At 31.7% G+C, this 26,168-nt stretch overlaps 3 protein-coding genes across 3 annotated transcripts in view; 1 reads left to right on the top strand and 2 right to left on the bottom strand.

Moving 5' to 3' along the window:
- LOC139489648 (leucine-rich melanocyte differentiation-associated protein-like) overlaps positions 1-26,168 on the bottom strand; it is a 511,226-nt gene that overhangs the window by 29,749 nt on the left and 455,309 nt on the right. The gene's annotated exons all lie outside the window — the stretch shown is intronic.
- Positions 1,243-21,703, bottom strand: LOC139489650 (ubiquitin-conjugating enzyme E2-17 kDa-like). The gene is made up of 6 exons (XM_071276285.1): positions 21,578-21,703; positions 12,571-12,640; positions 11,724-11,755; positions 8,579-8,656; positions 7,752-7,854; positions 1,243-3,705 (listed from the first exon to the last, which is right to left on the bottom strand). Exons 1-6 carry the CDS (start codon positions 21,599-21,601, stop codon positions 3,563-3,565), a joined length of 450 nt encoding a protein of 149 aa, XP_071132386.1. The 5' UTR covers positions 21,602-21,703; the 3' UTR covers positions 1,243-3,562.
- On the top strand, positions 21,710-25,087 carry LOC139489651 (CDGSH iron-sulfur domain-containing protein 2 homolog B-like). The gene is made up of 3 exons (XM_071276286.1): positions 21,710-21,862; positions 24,014-24,225; positions 24,873-25,087. The coding sequence occupies exons 1-3, from the start codon at positions 21,766-21,768 to the stop codon at positions 24,960-24,962; spliced, it is 399 nt and encodes a 132-aa protein (XP_071132387.1). The 5' UTR covers positions 21,710-21,765; the 3' UTR covers positions 24,963-25,087.

Raw genomic sequence — 26,168 nt, 5'->3', positions numbered from 1 at the left:
ATTACGGTCTAAATTTTATTCATTTAAAGTAAGTTCCTTGGGGTAAATTTCAACAGTATATTGAGAAAATTCTTGATAATTAATTTATTTAACAAAAATATCATCAAGATAACGATAAGTGTTGATGAATTTATCAATTAAATGCAATTTCAACAGGTTTTTACTGAGTTGAGGGTTGAATTTATCAATTAAATGCAATTTCGACAGGTTTTTACTGAGTTGAGGGTTGAATTTATCAATTAAATGCAATTTCGACAGGTTTTTACTGAGTTGAGGGTTGAATTTATCAATTAAATGCAATTTCGACAGGTTTTTACTGAGTTGAGGGTTGAATTTATCAATTAAATGCAATTTCGACAGGTTTTTACTGAGTTGAGGGTTGAATTTATCAATTAAATGCAATTTCGACAGGTTTTTACTGAGTTGAGGGTTGAATTTATCAATTAAATGCAATTTCGACAGGTTTTTACTGAGTTGAGGGTTGAATTTATCAATTAAATGCAATTTCGACAGGTTTTTACTGAGTTGAGGGTTGAATTTATCAATTAAATGCAATTTCGACAGGTTTTTACTGAGTTGAGGGTTGAATTTATCAATTAAATGCAATTTCGACAGGTTTTTACTGAGTTAAGGGTTGAATTTATCAATTAAATGCAATTTCGACGGGTCTTTACTGATTGTCAGTTTTCCTACTGAAGGTGGGTAGTTTTTTCTGGATCCCTCTACCAAAATAAAAACAGACAGCCATGAAATATTTCAATAGTTCTGAAAGTTGTTTTAAACACCAATCAATCAATCTAGATCTAAATTATTAAATTATTAGAAGGTTCAATGTATTATCATCTAATTACATCATCAATATTAAAAGACATGTTCATTTTATTGTTAAACATATCAACTTGTACAGATAAGATTGATTGATTGTTGGGGTATTAATGCTACCTTTAAGCCTAACATTGAGGCTATTACATGGCAGCAAGTTTTTTTTGTTGGAGGAAGTTAGTGTGTCCTGAGAAAACCACTGACCTTCGATAGGAAATAGTAGTCAGTAAAAATTTCAGTCTAGTGACCCTGCACGGGTGGTGTTTGAACTCCCAACCTCAGTGTTGACCGGTAGTAGAACTACTTAGACCACTTAGCCACTGAGGCCCCTGTACAGATAAGGGATTTTAATGGAAATTCAAAAAGTAGATCACTCAAAACAGGCCCACTCCTGGGAACCAAATCAAATTAAGCAAAACATAAATTCCTGAGAGTTTATTGTAAAATATATCACAGCTCAGCTAGCAACATCACATTAAATATTGACACATGGTATATATTCAAATTTAATAAAATTAGGTGGCAAAGCAAACATAATCCTGTTACCTTCAAATCAAACTGAGATTGTATTGTTCCGTTTATTAGATCTTATTGAAACTGCATCACTTTTATACTACATACAGGTATATATATTTCCTATTTACATAAACATATCATATAAAAGTTTGCAAACCTAAAAAAACAGTATCAGATTGATGGTTTAGCTATGTATGATAATCTTGATTAAGACATACAAAGTGAAAATGCACAAATTCACTTTGTTAGACATTCAACATGTATCATTACATTAATATCTTTACTTTTGCTATGTTTGAGATTCTTGGTCTTAATTATAGTTTGATCAAAATCAGAATGGGTAGAGAATAAATTAGTTTAAATGATACAGGACCGTGTTTGTTAAACCAATAAAGGGCCAATTAAGGACAGGATTACAAATTTTATAGTGTAGCAATTAGTTAACTAATCAGTACATTATATACAGAGAGAGAAAAAAAGACATTTTTGATCTCATCAGTTTTAAAACAAACTTTGGGTTATCTCCCATTGAACAAATTTTTGCCAATTTTGTCATATGATGCAATGTAGCATTTTATGTTTATTATACTTTGTACCATATATATACCATGTGGAATGTTAAATCAAGTACATGAATATAAAAGAAAAAAACAACATCAAAGGATATTACACATTGTGTGAAGGGGGGATAATTTGGTAACAGAATCTTTCGTTTCATATGTTTACCGTATGTTAATCTTGCCTTCATTTTCACAGCAAAGAATGTTAAATCATTTTCCATATTACAACACAACAAATTCATACACAATAACAATTTCACATGTATCTGGTCAGTTCATTTCAAATTTGATCCAGTCCTGATTAAATGATTTGAAGTAAAATTATAATCATTATTATAAAGTTGAAATATCACACATAAGTCTTGTTCAAATGACAATTGTCTGAGATGAATTATTGCAGTAGTTTTTAAATTTAAGAAGTTTCGACCACTGGCCTTTTTCAGTTTCTCTTTGTTATCTTTATTACCTAAATGGTATATAGAACAGAACAGTCAATTTTCAAAGTGCATTTAAATAGTTATAAATTGTCAGTTTCTAATAAGATTATACGAAGTATTTACTGTAAAAAAAATGAAACAATAAATACATAAGCTTTGGTTTAAGGAAGCTGGCTTGTCATGTTTTAGAATTTTGTTCAGATTTTCGGAATCCTCTGATTTTATCCATTGGAATGCATAAACAAATTTTTCTTTTTATAATTGTTTTACATGTATAGTTTTCAGCTGTCTGTTAAAGTCTTTTAAAATGTTAATTACTTTTTAATAGTTTTTGAAGACTTTAACTTGTCAATAATAAAGCTATGAAAAGTCAAAAGAGAATATTTTCCCGCCAAAATTTCAATGGCGTATATATCGAAAACGAGCATGGCGACCTTTATATTTTTTTTGCTCTATGGATTCCTTTATTAATCCCCTATGAATATAAACTAATCTTTTGAAAAGTTAATTACTTTGAAACTGAGAAGCGAACTCCCTTAACATATGCATGTGTTCATCTTTGGTTATTAGTTATATTATGCACAAAAACAGTTATAAACCATTAATACAAAAAACTGAAAACTAAATATACAAACATACAAAAAATTGTTGTACAGTAATTCATTCATCTTTAGGACGTACTGTTACCTAAACTGTACTTTTATTATTCCAAATATAAAAGACTAAGGTTGCCAACAGTTGCTGCCAATATAAAAACATATGGTAAACAGGTATATATTTATTAACTTCAAATACCATTATCATGTTTTTACGTAGTGATAGATATAAAATAACTATATATTGTCTCAAATTATGAAATTAATTTGTACAAGACTTAGGAATAGGTAGAAGTTATGCTTTGCTGAAAATTTCTATCGTGTTTTGAGCAATGAACACAAAAAAAAATGGGTTGTTCAATTATTATGCAACACTTAAAACTGTTCTAAATGAAATATTTGGAACCATTAGAATTATGAATTTGCATAAAAATTCTAAAAATCTGTATTTTTTCATAGCACAAAAAACATTATCACTGTCACAAACAAGGCACTATACAATTAGTGACTGCATAAAGCATACATTTATACGCTCAATGAATGTTGACTGCACAATAAGCACAGTTGCAGTATAATAAGTCATTCTATTGTTACAGAGCATAAATATTTCCTACATAATTTTCTGTAAAACTCATTCTACAGCATAAGATTTAGTCCATTCTATTGCAGTTTTCTCAAATTGTTCTTTATTATCTAGAAATTCTTTCGCTACTTCTGGTGCAGCAGGATTATCTGCATTTGGGAACAAAAGTAAAGACTGTATGGCTTGTAAAACTGAAAAAAACAAAAGTAAAAGACTAAAGACTATGGCTTGTAAAACTGAAAAAAACAAGTGAAACTGTGAGCTACTGCTCACTGATGATACCCCCGCCGCAAGTGGATAATTTTAATAGTGTAAAAATATGCAAGTGTTCGGTAACCAGGAAGTTGTTGAGTGATGAATCTGAAAACGCATCACACGGTATAGCTGACTTGTATAAATCCTGAAACCAAATTTCAGAAATCCTTGTATTGTAGTTCCTGAGAAAAATGTGACAGAAATTTTCAACTTGGTTATCATGTGTAAAATAGTACAAGTGTTCGGTAAACAGGAAGTTGTTGAGTGATGAATCTGAAAACGCATCACACGGTATAGCAGACTTATATAAACCATGAAACAAAATTTCAGAAATCCTTGTATTGTAGTTCCTGAGAAAAATGTGACGGAAATTTTCAACTTGGTTATCATGTGTAAAATAATACAAGTTTTCGGTAAACAGGAAGTTGTTGAGTGATGAATCTGAAAAGGCATCAAATGGTGAGAAAAATGCGTCGAAAAAAATTCATGGGACGGACAGACTGACTGAGGGAAGGACAGACAGAGGTAAAACAGTATACCCCCCTTTTTTCAAAGCGGGGGTATAACAAAAGTAAAGACTGTATGGCTTGTTAAACTGAAAAAAACAAAAGTAAAGACTGTATGGCTTGTAAAACATGTTGGGAATATTAAATGCAGCAGCAACCAAATGATATAACAAAAAACTTTAAACTATTATCCTTGGCTACACACAACTGGTGCACATAGCTGTCCTAAAGGAAGCATAATATAGAAATTATTTTGCCAGCTGTTATCGTTTATAAACATATGCAAAAATAACATAACTTTTGACCCAGAGAGAGATAATCTGACTAGGGTTTTTGCACATTGTTTCTTAAGGAGGCTCGCAGGTATTAATCCATTTTTTTTTTCTAATATAGGATTTCGCTGTAATTTTTTTATAAATGAACTTTATCATATACTTTATAGAAAAATTAAATAAAACAAGAATGTGTCCTCAGTACACTCGCACTATCATTTTCCATGTTCAGTGGACCGTGACATTGGGGTAAAAACTCTAATTTGGCATTAAAATTAGAAAGATCATATCATAGGGGACATGTGTACTAAGTTTGAAGTCGATTGGACTTAAACTTCATCAAAAACTACCTTGACCAAAAACTTTAACCTGAAGCGGGACAGACGGACGGACGAACGAACGGACAGACGGACGGACGGACGGACGGACGGACGCACAGACCAGAAAACATAATGCCCCTCTACTATCGTAGGTGGGGCATAAAAATGGGGTCACCATTCATTTAAGCTCACAATCTTCCTCTGAAAGAAGCATACATTTTTGTTAATGTCCCTTTTTCCTGTTGAACTAATAGGAGAAATAGAGGTAATATCAAATTTATAAAAAATAAATTAAAGAAATCGCTTAAATATTACAATTATTTAGCTTATTTGAAAACAATAATAAACAAGAGGCTCTCAAGAGCCTGAATCGCTCACCTTAATTCTTTTGGTTAAATCTCTCATCAATGATTATTTTGGCTTTTCAATTTATTTAAATGTTTTTTGGATCGTCCTATTTTCTTCAAAAGCCAAAAAAATAATCATTTTCTCCTATGTTCTATTTTAGCCATAGGAGCTATGTTTCTTGACATACAAGGAAATAAAATATAAAATTTATACTAGATACTCTGAAACTCATTTAGCCTAAGTTTGGCTGAAATTGATACAGCAGTTTCAAAGGAGAACATTTTTTAAAGTAAGTCAACATGATGAACAAATTGTGAAAAAAGTCTTTAAAGGGCAATAACTCCTTAATTGACTTAATTGAAGATCTTACTTTGCTGAACATTATTGCTGTTTACAGTTTATTTCTATCTATAATTATATTCAAGATAATAAACAAAAACAGCAAAATTTCCTTAAAATTATCAATTCAGGGGCAGCAACCCAACAAAAGGTTGTCTGATTCATCTGAAAATTTCAGGGCAGATAGATCTTGACCTGATAAACAATATTACCCAACGTCAGATTTGCTCTAAATGCTTTGGTTTTTGAGTTATAAGCCAAAAACTGCATTTGACCCCTATGTTCTATTTTTAGCAATGGCGACCATGTTTGTTGATAGATCATAACTTCGGATACAATTTACAAACTAGATACCCTAAGAAACATTCAGTTAAAGTTTGGAAGTATTTGGCCCAGTAGTTTCAGAGGAGAAGATTTTTGTAAAAGATTACTAAGATTTACGAAAAATGGTTAAAAATTGACTATAAAGGGCAATAACTCCTAAAGGGGTCAACTGACCATTTCCGTCATGTTGACTTATTTGTAAATCTTACTTTGCTGAACATTATTCCTGTTTACAGTTTATCTCTATCTATAATAATATTCAAGATAATAACCAAAAACAGCAAAATTTCTTTAAAATTACCAATTCAGGGGCAGTAACCCAACAACAGGTTATCTGATTCATCTGAAAATTTCAGGGCAGATAGATCTTGACCTGATAAACAATATTATCCCATGTCAGATTTGCTCTAAATGCTTTGGTTTTTGAGTTATAACCCAAAAACTGCATTTGACCCCTATGTTCTATTTTTAGCAATGGCGACCATGTTTGTTGATCACAACTTCGGATACAATTTACAAACTAGATACCCTAAGGAACATTCAGTTAAAGTTTGGAAGTATTTGGCCCAGTAGTTTCAGAGGAGAAGATTTTTGTAAAAGATTACTAAGATTTACGAAAAATGGTTAAAAATTGACTATAAAGGGCAATAACTCCTAAAGGGGTCAACTGACCATTTCCGTCATGTTGACTTATTTGTAAATCTTACTTTGCTGAACATTATTCCTGTTTACAGTTTATCTCTATCTATAATAATATTCAAGATAATAACCAAAAACAGCAAAATTTCCTTAAAATTACCAATTCAGGGGCAGCAACCCAACAACGGGTTGTCTGATTCATCTGAAAATTTCAGGGCAGATAGATCTTGACCTGATAAACAATATTACCCCATGTCAGATTTTCTCTAAATGCTTTGGTTTTTGAGTTATAAGCCAAAAACTGCATTTGACCCCTATGTTCTATTTTTAGCAATGGCGACCATGTTTGTTGATAGATCAAAACTTCGGATACAATTTATAAATTAGATACCCTAAGGAACATTCAGTTAAAGTTTGAAAGTATTTGGCCCAGTAGTTTCAGAGGAGAAGATTCTTGAAATAGTTTACGACGACAGACGACAGACGACGACAGACGACGGACGACGACGGACGCCAAGTGATGGCATAAGCTCACTTGTCCCTTCGGGACAGGTGAGCTAAAAATATAGGTCACCGATGAGTTAAAAAAGATATTTCAATTTTAATGCCAAAAATGGACAGGGAGATAATTTGGAGCTTTTTCAATGATGTTAACATTTTAAAAGTCATCTGGGGCCAAACAGAATTGATTTTTTAGTAGATTTTTGTACCATCTCATTAAGTAATAACTAATAGTGTAATAAATAAAATTTATAATGAAAAAACAAATGTTTAATTTTTTGCTGAAATTTTTGTGCCCGCGAGCCTCCTTAAGTTAATAGGTCTTTGAGTTGGATTAGTTTTTTTTTTAAATCAGTTTATTTTTGGAGTATTAAAATCTCTTGGGATTTTTTTATGAATTCAAGAAACGGTTAAAATGATTTGATGAAGTTTATGAATTTTTAGCAAATTGTGTATGCCTATCATAGCAACACTGCAAAAAAGACATTTATAATTTGGATGTGTTACCCAGCTAATGTATGTTATATCCTTTAATCAGAATACTATTGTTTAACTTGCAAATAGGCAAAATAAAATATGTAATAGTAAATTCTTTATCTTTGTAAACTGTCTTCATTGGTTAGGATTGGATCAACAAACTGTTTTAAATCTGTGATGCTGGTAAAGTATGACTTTTTTGGTGGGTCTGGAGGTGTATAAATTCTCAGTATTAACACATGTTATATAGACTTACTATATCCAATAGAAAATGATGGTTTCCACTCTGTCAGGAAGTCAGCACATATTTTACCATCTTCAGTAACATTGGGATGATAAATTTTGGTCTGGAATAATATCTACCAAAGATAAAAATTACATTAATTTTGTATAAAACTGTCTCTCAAATTTTTTTTATTCAATTTTGTTCTGAGCAGATGATTTTTAGCTTCTTTTTTTGGTGGAATATCAAATAATATCATTACAAACATTGATTTCTCTGCACCAGTGCAAACTTCTGATTGCAAAGGAGAAGATTTTTTTGTTTTGTTACATAACATGTTGGATTGTAGGTTTAGGTCTGAAAATGCACAAAATCATCATTTTTACATTTAAAATTTACTGACTTTAGAGCCTCTATTGTTCTTTGTTGAAGAGATTTACTTTACTTCGCCTTTAGTCTGCTTCATAATCATGTTATGAACCTTGCCCTTTGAAAGCATTGTGCTTCATTTGATTATACATACAATTATGAGCTTGCTTTTACTGTTTACTTTTCATTTAAAAAAATACCTTTCTGTTGCAAATAGGGCACACACAATCTCTCAACATTGTACTAGATACATGATACAAAAGGGGATCGAAGATTTTCCAAAAAACTAAAGAAGAATTTAACCAAATATTGACATTGTTACGTAATTTTTTCCTTATCTGAATATTTATGTAGAAAGTAATAGGGAAATTAAGAGTAACCCTTCTATTTGAATAACAAAATCAATTCTTCAATAACATCTTCTTGTCAAAATTTGCATATACTATTTACATAATTTTGTCACTATAATACTGAACGGTTTATGATCTTACCTTTGGTGGCTTAAAGGGGAAGTCTGTGGTAAAATCTAATCTCAAGAAAAATCTACCACTACTATAGGGTGAGTCTGCCTAAAATAGAGCATCAAGTCAATTAAAATATACCACTACTAAAGGGTGAGTCTGCCTAAAATAGAGCATCAAGTCAATTAAAATATACCACTACTATATGGTGAGTCTGCCTAAAATAGAGCATCAAGTCAATTAAAATATACCACTACTATATGGTGAGTCTGCCTAAAATAGAGCATCAAGTCAATTAAAATCTACCACTACTATATGGTGAGTCTGCCTAAAATATAGCATCAAGTCAATTAAAATATACCACTACTATAGGCGAATCTGCCTAAAATAGAGCATCAAGTCAATTAAAATCTACCACTACTATATGGTGAGTCTGCCTAAAATAGAGCATCAAGTCAATTAAAATCTACCACAACTGTATGGTGAATCTGCTAAAAATAGAGCATCAAGTCAATTAAAATCTATCACTACTATAAGGTGAGTCTGCCTGAAATAGAGCATAAAGTCAATTAAAATCTACCACTACTATATGGTGAATCTGCCTAAAATAAAGCATCAAGTCAATTAAAACCTACCACTACTATATGGTGAGTCTGCATAAAATAGAGCATCAAGTCAATTAAAATCTACCACTACTATATGATGAATCTGCCTAAAATTGAGCATCAAGTCAATTCAAATCTACCACAACTATATGGTGAATCTGCCTAAAATAGAGCACCAAGTCAATTAAAATCTACCACTTCTATAGGGTAATTCTACCTAAAATAGAGCATTAAGGAGGATCACGGGTACAAAAATTTCAGCAAAAAATTAAACATTTTTTTTGTTCATTACAAATTTAATTTTTTTTACACTATTAGTTATTACTTAATGATATGGTACAAAAATCAACCAAAAAAATCGGTTTGGTTGGGCCCCAGATGACTTTTAAAATGTTGTTATCATTGAAAAAGCTCAAATTATCTCCCTTTGATGAAAAAGTGCAATTTTTTGGCATTAAAATTGAAATATCTTCTTTAACTCATAGGTGACCTATGTTTTTATTATTGTTTTCAAATAAGCTTTACATTAACTAAATAATAGTAAAATTTTAGCGATTTCTGTAATTTAGTTTTTTTTTTATTTCACAATTACTTTTATTGATTTAGACCCGCGAGCTCCCTTAAGTCAATTAAAATCTACCACAACTATAAGGTGAATCTGCCTAAAATAGAGCATCAAGTCAATTAAAATCTACCACTACTAAATGGTGAGTCTGCCAAAAATAGAGTATCACGTCAATTAAAATCTACCACTACTATAGGCGAATCTGCCTAAAACAGAATAGAGCATAAAAAAATCTACCACTACTATATGGTGAGTCTGCCTAAAATAGAGCATACCGGGGTAAACAAATCTTCAACTACTATATGGTGAGTTTCTTAAAATAAATCATAAAAAAATCAACCACTACCATATGGTGAGTCTGCCTAAAATAGATCATAAAACAAGCTACCACTACTATATGGTGAATCTGCCTAAAATAGAGCATTAAGTCAATTTAAATCTACCACTACTATAGGGTGAGTCTGACTAAAATAGAGCATAAAAACAACCGCTATATATAGCTACTATATTATGAGTCTGCCTAAAATAGAGCATAAAAAATCTACCACTACTATATGGTGAATCTGCCTAAAATGGAGCATCAGGTCAATTAAAATCTACCAATACCATATGGTGAGTCTGCCTAAAATAGAGCATAAAAAAAGCGTTAACCGAAGTACATTTCCGCGCTTCATTCTAAAAATGTGCGCACGGTCAACGCTTTTACAACCCTATAAAGTTACAAAAAGAAGCATTCAATACTTATAATTACATTATTTAGCTATGATCATGAAAACACGAATTTTATATATTTTTTTATTTAATTCACCTGTGCACTTTATTGTTGGACCACGTGTTATCATGAATGAAAAGTTGTATTGAGCATTGCAACTGCTTACAGAATAACACGTGTTGTGCAGTTAGCCAATCAGAATAAAATATTATAATGAAACATACATCTAATGTAATTATATGTACATAAGTTTTATAATGAAAACTATCCATTGAGTTATAAAAAAAATATGCATTATCATTTTTAATTTGAGGTTTCTTATGACTTTAAAATAGAGCCAAGTGTAAACAATAGCAAAATATAGGATTAGGACAGATATGGTTTTTTATACAAAGCACAAATATTTTATACATATATTTATGACAGTATCATGGTAATGTCAGGCATTCATAAAACCTGAACTAAAGCAAAATACTTGGTTGAATATTTAACTTGTTACTAGCTAACAAAATAGCAATACACAGTAACCCATGTCACCCTACAATGTCAGTTTTCTTACTCAATGTCTTTTAGTCTTTGTTCTTACTCCTAAATACCTAATGTTTAGCTGAGAATAAAATCTGATGGCAGTTTGGCTGCTGCCAAAATCATGTATACTTGCCCCCATCGCAGAGCAGGCTATGCTATCCTTCCATAACCTCTGAGATCATCCCTGGTTTTAGATTGGATTCATGTTGCTCAGTCTTTCGCTCTCTATGTTGTGTTTTTTATACTTTTGTTAGTCTTTTGATCTATTTTTGCCATGGCTTTGTCACTGTTTTTTTTTCAACTCAACTAATGAGTTTTAAATATCCCTTTTCAATCTTTTTTTATCTCTACTTACACGAAATTTTACCATTTAAATATTGTTCCTTTATGATTTATTGTTATGTTTGATTATTGTTTGCAGGGAATTATAAATTATTCACCTACATCATGAACTTGTATATCTAAAGAATCAAAATGTTAATGTCAATATAGGTCTCATTTGTGAATAAACTGAATGGTAAAATAATAATAATAATAAATTTTTTATTTAAAGAGGGTAAACACAGTTAGTTACAATAACTAATCTTCCCTGAGGCCCTCAACATGAGGTATGTGTTACAGGCAACAATTAAAGTTGTTTTTTTTCTTTTTACCTATGGTGATATAAGTTCTATTATTAATGAAAAGGCAAAAAAGTAAAAAAATACACCAAGGAAGCAATTTATTCTGAATACAAAAATGTATATACTATTTAACTATACTCACAGGTCCTAATAATGAGGCTTGCCAGTGTAATACAGAAAATAAAAATGTTTCAATCATGAAGTTGAATCTACATAAATAAATAAATGTATTTTTGCATTTTTTTTCGTCTGTCCCAAGTCAGGATCTGCTGGTCTTTGTTAGTCTTGCATGTTTTTTTAATTTTAGTTCATTTTTGTGTTTTGGAGTTTAGTGTGACGTCCATTTTCACTGAACTAGTACACAATTTTATTTAAGGGTCAGCTGAGGACCACCTCCAGGTGCTGGATTTTTCACTGCATTGAAGACCCATTGGTGAACATCTGCTGTTGTCTGCTCTTTGGTCGGGTTGTTGTCTCTTTGACATATTCCCTATTTCCATTCTCAATTTTATGTCCACATTTCTAACCTACAACCTCATCCTATATTATTCTGTTTTTTATACATTAAAATGACAACAGGAATTACCAACAATATTGGAGAACAAAACATACCAAACCAATTACCAATTCCTCTGATTAAAAAGATGTATAAACTAGATGAAATTTGCTGCCATAATTGCTGAAATTGTTGAAACATATAACAAAATTCATATGTCCCAATAGTCTGACTTGGTACAGGCACTAAATGTGATTGGATTAGACCAGTTTGCAACTGCACAACCTCTTCCTGCAACCAACTGTTTCCAAATTTTAGTCTTAATTACTCAGTTCCTAAAATTTTCAAACATTATAGGCCTCTGGGAATTCATTTTTTCTCCCTTTTTTTGTCATGTTTGTATTGTATTTTTTTTAATCATTTTATTAAACAAGTCATATTACAACAGTGCATATTAATGGATTGGCTAAGACTTGTTTACAGCAAAACTTACAGTCATCTTCTAAAGGGCCTGCTGTAAATCCAAACTCTTCTGGAATTTCCTGCCATAATTGCTGAAATTGCTGAAACAAATAAGGAATAAAATTAGCATGGTTTTTCACATAGCTAGCTATAAATACACGTTTAAATGATGTTACATGTATTACAAATATGGAGTGACATTGATTGGTTAATCAAAAATAAAAATAGCAGGTGCACAATTTCATGTCCTGTATGCAAAATGTATGCCAGCCTTGTAGAACCTTAGAAATTCTGTTTATTCTGATTTCAACATAGTGTGACATGGAGGAGCACATGGAAGAAAGTCATTCATTTGTGTTGCTGCAGCTATAATGATAATCAGGCAATAAAACACTGTGCAGAACACACAAATGAAATGATACAAAGTAAGGAGAAAAGATCACAAGATAATGACAGATAAGATGAGTTTTAAATTAAAACAGATTTATAATAATGTCACAATTACAAATAAAAACAAATTAAATTAGACACCCATTTCAAAGCCCCCCCCCCCCCCCCCCCCCCGTCCATTTTGTTTCACTTCCGCCTTTCCCTTATTCCAAAAATGATCTCAATTCAAATTTCTAATGGAGTTTGCAACAATAACAACTCATTTAACTACATCATAAAATATTAAAATATAAAATGCCATACAGTCATGGTTAAAATTAATATTAAAAAATAGTATCTTTTAAAAAAATAAATGGGGAATGTGTCCAAAAGGACACAGATAATGCCCCCACTAGCATATAACGTTATAAAGGGATATAACTCAAGAACTGTAAAAGTGAAGCTGCCAAAATTGAACTTAAACTGAGTTTAGAGGTAATAAGCATTATATACACATTTCATTAAAATTAGTTGAGACAAACTTAAGTTAAGAGAACAGAAACTTAAAAATTCTTCAAAATTCTTCAATTTTTCCACTTGTAAAGGGGCATAACCCTAGAATGGTAATCAAAGTGCTTGTAATCACTGAATGGTAAAGATTGCTTTAACTTATCAGTTGGTAGTAAAGTGAATATTACATTGTATATTGTATATAGCATTGATTTAAGTTGATTCAACTACTATTCTGGACAAAGACAGATAACTCCAATTTATTGACTTGAAACTACAAAAATGCTTGTATTTGGTCCCTTTTGGCCTTTTATTCCTAGACTGTTTGCCCCATAACCCTTAAAATATATCTCAACCTTCTACTTATGGTATGAAACATTGTGGTACAATTTCAGAACAATTGAAATACTTATACACAACTTATTGTCCTGACTCTAGATAAATGCTTGTGTTGGCCCCTTTGGGCCCCTAATTCCTAAACCTTAGGGACCATAACCCCCAAATCAATCCCAAGCTTCCTTTTGGGGTTATAAACATTGTGTTAAAATTTTATTGGTTTCTGTTTACTTTTACTTAATAATAATCCGGAAACAATCCGTCTTCAGACGACGACAACGTGATACCAATATACGACTGCAAAATTTGTTGCAATCGTATAAAAACTGCTTGACTAAAGATGTTTATCTCTCAACAAACAGTTGTATAGTGAGATATGCCTTATGAATCAACACTGGATGTTTACCTTCACTGCAATTATTGGTAAAATATCTGGGGGGAAAAAATAACATAGAAAATCTAAATCTCTGTCTTTACATTCATTTTCAGAGTGTCCCTGACAGACACATCATGACATTATACCTTTAAATTTAAATTTTCTTATTTTAAGCATGTAAAAAGGGTCTCATTTATAGCTTTGATTTGAATTCCTACATGTATATATGTGACCAGACTTTTCATGATAAGATTAGTGTTATCTTTAACTTTATTATGAGTAGTATACTATAAAGATAAAGAGAAGTTTAATCTAACTTCAGTCATCATGAACTTCATCAAATTAAAAACAGGTGACAAATATATATTTGACATTTTCATAGAGCTGTTTAGTATTATTATTATTTAAGAAAAATGTACATGTATTAGTCAACTGCTTATTTTCATGTGGTTTATAATTCTTACAGGCTTTTGTAGTGGAGTATTTCACACAAACATCAAATTTTCTCAACAGTATCAAGTGACAGGTCTAGTAATTTTCAGTGATTCCCTAAATAATCTACCAAATTTTCCCCACTAAAGGCCCCCTCTCTATCTGCCTCTGGTATCTTAGGGCTGTCCTTTTGTAAGTAACAGCTCCTTTTGCACCCTGTAACTCGAAGAAAGAGATTTTTGTTCACATAGTTTTGATGAAATTTATTTTCTGAGAACTGAGACTCGGGAAAACAAAAATTAACCAATCATTATGTGCAGTGACATGTTACCAGCCCTCAATGCTCTGCTTTATACAACTCTGAATTTCTATTGTGGTTAATCTGACACAGCATAGGATTTTGATACAGAATGAATGTGGTCTAATAACTTGTAGTTAATCTGACATAGCATAGGGTTCTGATACAGAATGAGTGTGGTCTTATAACTTGTGGTTAATCTGAAACAGCATAGGGTTCTGATACAGAATGAATGTGGTCTAATAACTTGTGGTTAATCTGACATAGCTTAGGATTCTGATACAGAATGAATGTGGTCTATTAACTTGTGGTTAATCTGACATAGCATAGGATTCTGATACAGAATGAATGTGGTCTTATATAACTTGTGGTTAATCTGACACAGCATAGGATTTTGATACAGAATGAATGTGGTCTAATAACTTGTGGTTAATCTGACACAGCATAGGATTCTGATACAGAATGAATGTGGTCTAATAACTTGTGGTTAATCTGACACAGAATAGGATTCTGATACAGAATGAATGTGGTCTAATAACTTGTGGTTAATCTGACACAGCATAGGGTTCTGATACAGAATGAATGTGGTCTAATAACTTGTGGTTAATCTGACATAGCATAGGTTTCTGATACAGAATGAATGTGGTCTAATAACTTGTGGTTAATCTGACACAGCATAGGATTCTGATACAGAATGAATGTGGTCTAATAACTTGTGGTTAATCTGACATAGCATAGGATTTTGATACAGAATGAATGTGGTCTAATAACTTGTGGTTAATCTGACACAGCATAGGATTCTGATACAGAATGAATGTGGTCTAATAACTTGTGGTTAATCTGACACAGAATAGGATTCTGATACAGAATGAATGTGGTCTAATAACTTGTGGTTAATCTGACACAGCATAGGGTTCTGATACAGAATGAATGTGGTCTAATAACTTGTGGTTAATCTGACATAGCATAGGTTTCTGATACAGAATGAATGTGGTCTAATAACTTGTGGTTAATCTGACACAGCATAGGATTCTGATACAGAATGAATGTGGTCTAATAACTTGTGGTTAATCTGACATAGCATAGGATTTTGATACAGAATGAATGTGGTCTAATAACTTGTGGTTAATCTGACACAGCATAGGATTCTGATACAGAATGAATGTGGTCTAATAACTTGTGGTTAATCTGACACAGAATAGGATTCTGATACAGAATGAATGTGGTCTAATAACTTGTGGTTAATCTGACACAGCATAGGGTTCTGATACAGAATGAATGTGGTCTAATAACTTGTGGTTAATCTGACATAGCATAGGTTTCTGATACAGAATGAATGTGGTCTAATAACTTGTGGTTAATCTGACATAGCATAGGATTCTGATACAGAATGAATGTGGTCTAATAACTTGTGGTTAATCTGACACAGCATAGGGTTCTGATACAGAATGAATGTGGTCTAATAACTTGTGGTTAATCTGACATAGCATAGGTTTCTGATACAGAATGAATGTGGTCTAATAACTTGTGGTTAATCTGACATAGCATAGGTTTCTGATACAGAATGAAAGTGGTCTAATAACTTGTGGTTAATCTGACACAGCATAGGGTTCTGATACAGAATGAGTGTGGTCTAATAACTTGTGGTTAATCTGACATAGCATAGGGTTCTGATACAGAATGAATGTGGTCTAATAACTTGTGGTTAATCTGACATAGCATAGGATTTTGATACAGAATGAATGTGGTCTAATAACTTGTGGTTAATCTGACACAGCATAGGGTTCTGATACAGAATGAGTGTGGTCTAATAACTTGTGGTTAATCTGACATAGCATAGGATTCTGATACAGAATGAAAGTGGTCTAATAACTTGTGGTTAATCTGACACAGCATAGGGTTCTGATACAGAATGAGTGTGGTCTAATAACTTGTGGTTAATCTGACATAGCATAGGGTTCTGATACAGAATGAATGTGGTCTAATAACTTGTGGTTAATCTGACATAGCATAGGATTTTGATACAGAATGAATGTGGTCTAATAACTTGTGGTTAATCTGACACAGCATAGGGTTCTGATACAGAATGAGTGTGGTCTAATAACTTGTGGTTAATCTGACACAGAATAGGGTTCTGATACAGAATGAATGTGGTCTAATAACTTGTGGTTAATCTGACATAGCATAGGATTCTGATACAAAATGAATGTGGTCTAATAACTTGTGGTTAATCTGACATAGCATAGGATTCTGATACAAAATGAATGTGGTCTAATAACTTGTGGTTAATCTGACACAGCATAGGATTCTGATACAAAATGAATGTGGTCTAATAACTTGTGGTTAATCTGACACAGAATAGGGTTCTGATACAGAATGAATGTGGTCTAATAACTTGTAGTTAATCTGACATAGCATAGGATTCTGATACAAAATGAATGTGGTCTAATAACTTGTGGTTAATCTGACACAGCATAGGGTTCTGATACAGAATGAAAGTGGTCTAATAACTTGTGGTTAATCTGACATAGCATAGGGTTCTGATACAGAATGAATGTGGTCTAATAACTTGTGGTTAATCTGACATAGCATAGGCTTCTGATACAAAATGAATGTGGTCTAATAACTTGTGGTTAATCTGACATAGCATAGGCTTCTGATACAAAATGAATGTGGTCTTATAACTTGTAGTTAATCTGACACAGCATAGGATTCTGATACAGAATTAATGTGGTCTAATAACTTGTAGTTAATCTGACATAGCATAGGATTCTGATACAGAATGAATGTGGTCTAATAACTTGTGGTTAATCTGACACAGCATAGGGTTCTGATACAGAATGAATGTGGTCTTATAACTTGTGGTTGATCTGACATAGCATAGGATTCTGATACAGAATGAATGTGGTCTAATAACTTGTGGTTAATCTGACATAGCATAGGCTTCTGATACAAAATGAATGTGGTCTAATAACTTGTGGTTAATCTGACATAGCATAGGTTTCTGATACAGAATGAATGTGGTCTAATAACTTGTGGTTAATCTGACATAGCATAGGATTCTGATACAGAATGAATGTGGTCTAATAACTTGTGGTTAATCTGACACAGAATAGGATTCTGATACAGAATGAATGTGGTCTTATATAACTTGTGGTTAATCTGACACAGCATAGGTTTCTGATACAGAATGAATGTGGTCTTATAACTTGTGGTTAATCTGACATAGCATAGGATTCTGATACAGAATGAATGTGGTCTTATATAACTTGTGGTTAATCTGACACAGCATAAGTTTCTGATACAGAATGAATGTGGTCTAATAACTTGTGGTTAATCTGACATAGCATAGGATTCTGATACAGAATGAATGTGGTCTAATAACTTGTGGTTAATCTGACATAGCATAGGCTTCTGATACAAAATGAATGTGGTCTAATAACTTGTGGTTAATCTGACATAGCATAGGTTTCTGATACAGAATGAATGTGGTCTAATAACTTGTGGTTAATCTGACACAGAATAGGATTCTGATACAGAATGAATGTGGTCTTATATAACTTGTGGTTAATCTGACACAGCATAGGTTTCTGATACAGAATGAATGTGGTCTTATAACTTGTGGTTAATCTGACATAGCATAGGATTCTGATACAGAATGAATGTGGTCTAACAACTTGTGGTTAATCTGACACAGCATAGGTTTCTGATACAGAATGAATGTGGTCTTATAACTTGTGGTTAATCTGACATAGCATAGGATTCTGATACAGAATGAATGTGGTCTTATATAACTTGTGGTTAATCTGACACAGCATAGGTTTCTGATACAGAATGAATGTGGTCTTATAACTTGTAGTTAATCTGACATAGCATAGGTTTCTGATACAGAATGAATGTGGTCTATTAACTTGTGGTTGATCTGACATAGCATAGGATTCTGATACAGAATGAATGTGGTCTAATAACTTGAATTATGTTTACAGTGGACTTTTACCTAAGAAACATGACTAAAGATTTTAAGACAAATTTAAGAAATTTTTTTCGCCTAATTTATGTACATGTACTTTCTATACAATATAATCTATTGTAACATAAAATCTAGGTCAGACCGTCAGAGTCACCTCCTTTTTATGGTAGGATTTAATGCTCCACTGAATTACATCCTTACACCAAGTTTTATGAGTAAATGTCATTTAGATTTATCATAGTACATGTACATGAAAGTTGAACTAAAATTAAAATTGAATGATGCTTTCAAAATTACCAAAGCCAAGCAGATTGAGTCAGTTTTAGTCAGTTCATTCTTAGAAAAAACATGATAGAGTGTTTCTCTTACATGTATGTGACATCCACTTTTGTTAAAAATATTTAAACTTAATAGTTTTATAGCATCACATCTACCATGTCTACATCTACATTTTTGTACATCTACACTGTATGACAATCCATCAGTACATTGGTGCCTATAGTATACATTGTATGTCAGCACATCACAAACAGACACTTAAATAATAAATAACAATTTTATGAGTGCAGTAATCAAAATTAAATTTATGCAAAAATAAAAAATAACTCATTATCATACAGTAAGTAAGTAAGTAAGTAAGTAATTTTTATTGGTTTAAAATCCAAAATTACAGGATTGATACCAAGACAATACAAATTTGTTATACACAAAAATACAAACATATATATATCATAGCAATTTCATAAACATTATATGAGGAGGTGGTACCACAAAGTTATTTAGTGCTTAATAAAGCATTTCTAGAAATGTACATGTCGCTTATAAATTTAACAATAATTCTAATTATATCAGTCTCAACACACGTATATAAAAATTTAAATCTTGCTTCATTAGTCATATTTAAAAAAGAGGGAACTATTTCACTAATTTTGGAAAACAGTTGGTCTCTAATTATATTTAGTTTTGTACATTTTAAAGTGAAATGAAATTCATCTTCAACTTCTAAGAAGCACAAAGGACAAATTCTTTCTTCTACAGGGGTTTTAGTGTGACGCCCTTGTTCAATTCTAAGAACACTGTTACTAATACGAATTTTAGCAAAATGCCCTATTACTTTTCTGTCTATATTTAACAATAAATAGTTTTCCAATTTATAATTTTCTTTAAGCTGTCTATATGTTCTCAGCTTATTACCATGTACTGATTTATTATCACAAAATATATTTTCTTTCCAATAATTAAGATATCTATCATTAAGTTTGGTATGAATTGCATATAATAAACGTCTTTTTGAAATAGTATCATGATTTTTCCAAACATGTGAAAAATTTAATGTAGCAAGTAACTGTTCAATCTTTTTAGCAAATCCATTGGTTAATTGCAGGTTGGAACAATATACATCTTTTAGTAAACAATTGTTATCAGATTTGATCACATGCAACCAGAAGCCAATTGACAGTTTTAAAGCTTCTATAAAAACTGGATACATACCAACATGATACATTGTATATACAATGTATAAGCAGGGTAGATATCTAAACATACTGACTTTGGATCATGTTTAATAGGCACCATGTATATCATATAATGATTCCAATGCAGCTATTAAAACCACCTTGAAGTCCATAAAGGAAATAAGAAAATACAATGGCAACATATGGTGATACCTGTACATTTATATATAAAACAAGGAATTGTGATATGATTGTCAATAAGACAACTATCCAAAAGTCTTGAATAAAGTGAATTTATGCAAACATAGGACACAGTAAAGCCTTCAAAATCCAGGCATTCTTTTTTTCGAATTTCGGTTGTTTAAAAATCGACATCTAGAATATATGCTTGGTTTTTATTGTTGTTTTTTTCTGAAAAAAATAGATTGGCGAATTTTGATATTGCGTCATAGTTTTAACACTGTAGTCTGTGATAAAAATTGTGGCCAATGTTAAAATTTATAACTTTTCACTTTAAAGATCAATATACATTTTTAAGACTATACGTTGCGTTGGTACGACCACACGTGGAATATGGAAATACAATATTGTATCCGCATTTAAAGAAAGATATTAATGCTGTAGAAAAAGTGCAGATGAGAGCAACTAAATTAATTCCTGATATACAACATTTAAGCTATGAAGACAGATTAAAAGTACTTAAACTACCTTCCCTAACTCACAGAAGGCGAAGAGGTGATATGATACAAGCTTTCAAAATATTATAAGGAATCGAAGATATATCTTATGAAAGATTTTTTACTGTCATCAGTACAAGTACCCGTGGGCATTAGCAAAACCTAGATGTGTAACACTTCTTTCCGATTAAGACATTTCTCACAACGAATTATTAATGATTGGAATAACCTACCAGTTGAAGTTATTTCATCAAAAACTGTGGAAGCCTTTAAAATTAGTATAGACCGTCATTGGGAGTCAGTCATATATCAGTTAAGAAATTGATGAGGACACTTTATAGTTTTCTATATATAACTTTTTAATTGTGTGAAATATTGCACCAAATCATGCAGAATTGATGATTGTATCAGTTTAAAAAATGTACCAAAATATGGTGGGCTAAAAAGGATAGGATCCTTCCATATGAGCCCCACAACGATCTTACAGGTATCTTACAGGTATCTGTTGTCCAATCAAAACAAAAGAAATCTCCTGAAAACCATGAACAATAAGAAATTACTTTCGCCCCGCTTTGTCAATTACATAATTATATCTTCCTTTCTCGTCTATAAATACCTTATTTATGATTCTTAGAGCCATTAAATTGGTCTATTTTCACTATTTTCACATTACTGTGACTTTTTTCTGGTTTTCGAGTTCTGTTTTTCTCAGTTTCGGTTTGGAGTTGTCTCCCTCTTGACACTTTTGGAACCTCTCTTACTTTTTCGGATTCTTTGTCCACTGGTCTATTTTTCCCAAGCAACATGGAAATTGTAAATCGTCTTATCACATCTACTTTGCCAAATTATTTTGCTAGTTTACCTATTCCCAAGTCAGTCTTTGGCTTTATACAGCTGTCTGGTATAGTGTTTTTTTGCTTACAACTTTTTTATTTAATGACATTATATTTACCCTCTTTGCCTTTGGGGTTGTATAAACCCATTTGGAGATAATCCCTATCATGGAAAACTGTGAATCTTTATATTAAGAATTGTATTGAAACAAATGCAAATTTCTACATTCTAAAATACTTGTAGTTATTCTTAATTTTCATGTGATGGTACTGGTAGTAAATTGGGGTACCCCACATGTTGAATGGGTATCAGGTCCGTTCGCGCCCAATACACTTTCGCACCCTACACGTTCGCACCTCGCATGTTCGCACCCAAGGTCCGTTCGCACTCTACACGTTCGAGCCCAATTTTAATTCAAATTCCAGTTGAATAATTCGAAAATCATGATTGTTGTTTTAAATTGCTTTGGTGTAAATACTGAATGTATTTATAGCTTGGTATGAGTAAAACATTGAAGATTTTAAATGAAAAACACAAAAGATAATTGTTTTTAACAGCTTGGTCCCTTTGGTCTGAAACAATGAAACAATAAAATATAGCAATACACAAATTATAACCAAAACATGATAAAATTTATTCAACACACAAAAAAAAACGTAGTCAGAATTTAAATTACAATTAAGTTATTAAATACAAAATAAAACTTGACAGAATCCCACTCATGACTTTTTTTAGAAAGGATTTTTTTTTTTTTAACAATACACTTTCCGAAACATGATTAAGATTTATTCAACTAAAAAAAAAATGCTGTCGCACTTTATTTTGAGACAATGGAAACAATTATACTTATAAGAATACACTTGACAAAACTTGAATACAAAGTTATTAAACACAAAACAAATTAAAATTGGGCGCGAACATGTATAGTGCGAAAGTGAAAGGGGGCGAACATGAGTGGGTGCGAACGTGAATGGGCGCGAATGGACCCGGATTCTGTTGAATGACGGTTATCATGGTGATATATTTGTTATAAGGATGTTAACGTTAAACATTTCTACTCATTTTGACGCCATCTGTAGCTAATAAATGAAATATGACGAATGATATTAAAAAAAATTAGGCTCATATGACACTTACCGTAATTAAAAATGGACTTTTAATGCTGAAGACAATCCTACCCTTTTATATGGGCCAAAATCAACTTGGGGACACCCTCTTACATGTTTCCTGGACAAATTGATCTGACATTCAGGTACCCAGAAAATTTCCTTTTTAAAAGTTGCCTCTTTAATAATTGAATAATTTTACGTTCAATTTGAGGTAATTATACCCAATTTGGATGAGCTGTCCAAACCTACATTTATAGGGTACATTTTCATACAATCAATTGATACAACAATAGTTGCTTTTCACATCTGTTAACTCCAGTGATTGGATCTACTCAATAAAGCAAAAATTAAAATACAGATTCCATTGATCATATATCAACTCTATAAAAAGTTGCATATTTAATTGTAATAATAGATAACATGGATAACAATTTCACAACAGATGTCCACTCGGTCAATTGGATTTAGAATTGCAAAGACAGGAGTGTAATGATATATTTAATTGATCAGGATTAAAAATCAACCCTGAACCCAATCAACTCAATTAAGAATAGGAAACAAAACTCATTTGAAATGATTGATTAAATTGATATCGATAAAACATCACCTGCCCAATCACTCAACTGCATAGAAAGATTTTGATATTTATTTTTTTTTCAATCCGGCATCCATATATATATATATATATATATAGTTAAAAAAAAACAAATGATTTTCACACGGTTCTGTGCACTGAATTCAACAGATTAAATCACTAATTTTTGTGCAGATATCTCCTGTCCATACATGCCATATCAGTAATTTAATAATGTACAAATCTACAATAATTTAAATATAATGCAATTTTTGCCACTTACATTTACTTAAACCCACATTTGGTTTCTGTTAGTTTTGACATACTTCTCACTCTTGATAAAATGAACACAAAATGGATGCTGCATGTATGGCTGTTGTTGATTTTAGGGATTTTTGTCCTGTCTGTTAGTGCCTATACTATATTTACTTACATCATTTGAACTTTGGCAATTATACCACATTGCCTTATTTATGTATGTATGATGATTGATCTAACAATATGGTCCTTTTTATAATGAGTAAATGTTTTGCAGGTGGTGATTGGATAGCCCTGATACCATTCGTAGGAACAGTATCATTAATAGCCTATGTCACTGTTAAAGCATTCCAACCTAAGCCTTCAGTAGAGAAAAAACCTATATGTAATTTAAAAATCCAAAAAGAAGTACAGAAAGTTGTTAATATTGTTGATATTGAGGAGATTGGAGAAAAAGTTTCATACTGCAGATGCTGGAGATCAAAAAGGGTAATTTTATATAATAATATAACCCGAATAATTCAGTCCCTCCCCGTAATTGATATCTCCTACTTGTTATTGTACAGTAGTAAGTGGAATATAACGACTGAATTATTCGGGTTAATAATAATAAGGGTTGTCAAATCATTTTACAAAAGAGAAACATCTGTAAGTAGATGGTCACAGGAAATCTTACTTTCCTATATATGTATGTGAATTATGATAAAATTACATGAATAATGCAGTAGTTATCGTGGTTATTTGAAGCATTGCTGTGCCTTAAATAACATCCTTTAAAAATAGCCCATTTCTTAATTTACATGTACTTTCATTCAGAGTAAAATAAAAGGGCCAGGAAGACATGTTACCCTACCCTGACACATTATTCTAACTGCAAGACAATCAGTCTTTGCTCTTACTCTTGAATGCCATGTCTGTACCAGTCAAAAAGCGGATTCTAATTTTCAAGACATAAGCATGGCATTGCTGGGTTTAACCCATAAATTCACACTTAAGACAAGCATGAGAACGCTGAGGCAGTCACTTTGTTTGAGACTAACAAGGGATAAGAGGAACAGAGATAATATTTATACATGCATGGTTTTGTATTTCAGTACAAATGTCACTTTCTTTATGTTATATTATTTTTATTTTAGTTTCCGTTGTGTGATGGATCACATACCAAGCACAACGAAGACACTGGTGACAATGTTGGACCACTTGTTCTGAAGAGGAAAAGTAATTAACCTTGGGACAAATATTTACAAAGAGCAATGGGACCCATTCATTTACAGGGTTTTGTACTAACACAACATGCAGAGGTTGTTATTCTGGTCAGAGATGTCAATTTTTATAAAAAGTATTGAAAATATTGTGTTTTGTAGTTGTTTAATTGATTAGGTTGATATTTGAATTACTCAAACTTTTTTACAGGGTTCTTGCATTTTTTTGGTTTATATGAATTATATATTTTCATACAATAATTATGTCAATGATTTTTTTAAAAAGATCTTTATTTTGATAAAAAAAAGTTAAAGGAATTTTGTTTTCTTGCCATTTAAAGTAGATATGTATATTTTTTAACAGCTGTATATTCATTATTTGCTTAATACATGTATATTTTGCTTTGAATAGGCCATTGTGTCCTTTATATAAAGAAGAAAAGCTTAAGAAAACCCAGCTCGTGTAAACATAACAATTTAGGAGCTTGCTCATCACACATAGGAAAAGTCAATTATTCCACATTTAGCAAACATAGTTGTCAACTCTTCATATTATTAGTAAGAGTTTCATGATCACTTATTAAACATATTAAATCTTCCTCTCAAGATCAGTTTCTTGGAAGGGAGGTTTTAAATCTCACTCTTTAGCAAATCTATGTTTTCCTATAAGTGGTAAGGCAGCAACCATTTGATTTTCTGGGGGGGGGGGGGGGGGGGGGCTATGGTTTTTTTTTCTGGACAAATTTTTTTTTTCGCCTGCGGCTAAAAACAATCTATTTTTTTCGCGACAAGTCGAAAACAATTTTTTTCTTTCAATTTTAGCATTACATATAGTGGCAGCTTAGGGTGAAACAAACAATTTTTATTTTTCTCAGAATCAAAAACAAAATTATTTTTTTCTCCAAAAACTGGAAACAAACTTTTTTTTCCAAAAAAAACCATAGGCCCCCCCCCCCCCCCCCCCCCCCCAGAAAATCAAATGGTTGCTGCCTAATACTATATATATATACAAATACTAGTTGTTTGTCCTGGGAAAAACATGTTTATTTACATAATAAAGAGTAACCATTGTATCTAACATGTTGTTTTGGTTATTTAACTCGCTCAAATGATTGTGTTTTTCTATGCTGGTTGTAACATATATTTTATTATAATAAATTAATGAGTTAGCGTAGAATTCATTTAAGAAAAATTGTGAAAAATTTGTTAAATTTAGACTTGATAATTTAA

Source organism: Mytilus edulis, chromosome 9 (assembly GCF_963676685.1).
Source record: "Mytilus edulis chromosome 9, xbMytEdul2.2, whole genome shotgun sequence".
Taxonomy (NCBI): Eukaryota; Metazoa; Mollusca; class Bivalvia; order Mytilida; family Mytilidae; genus Mytilus; species Mytilus edulis.
This window is presented reverse-complemented; position numbering and strand designations above follow the sequence as displayed.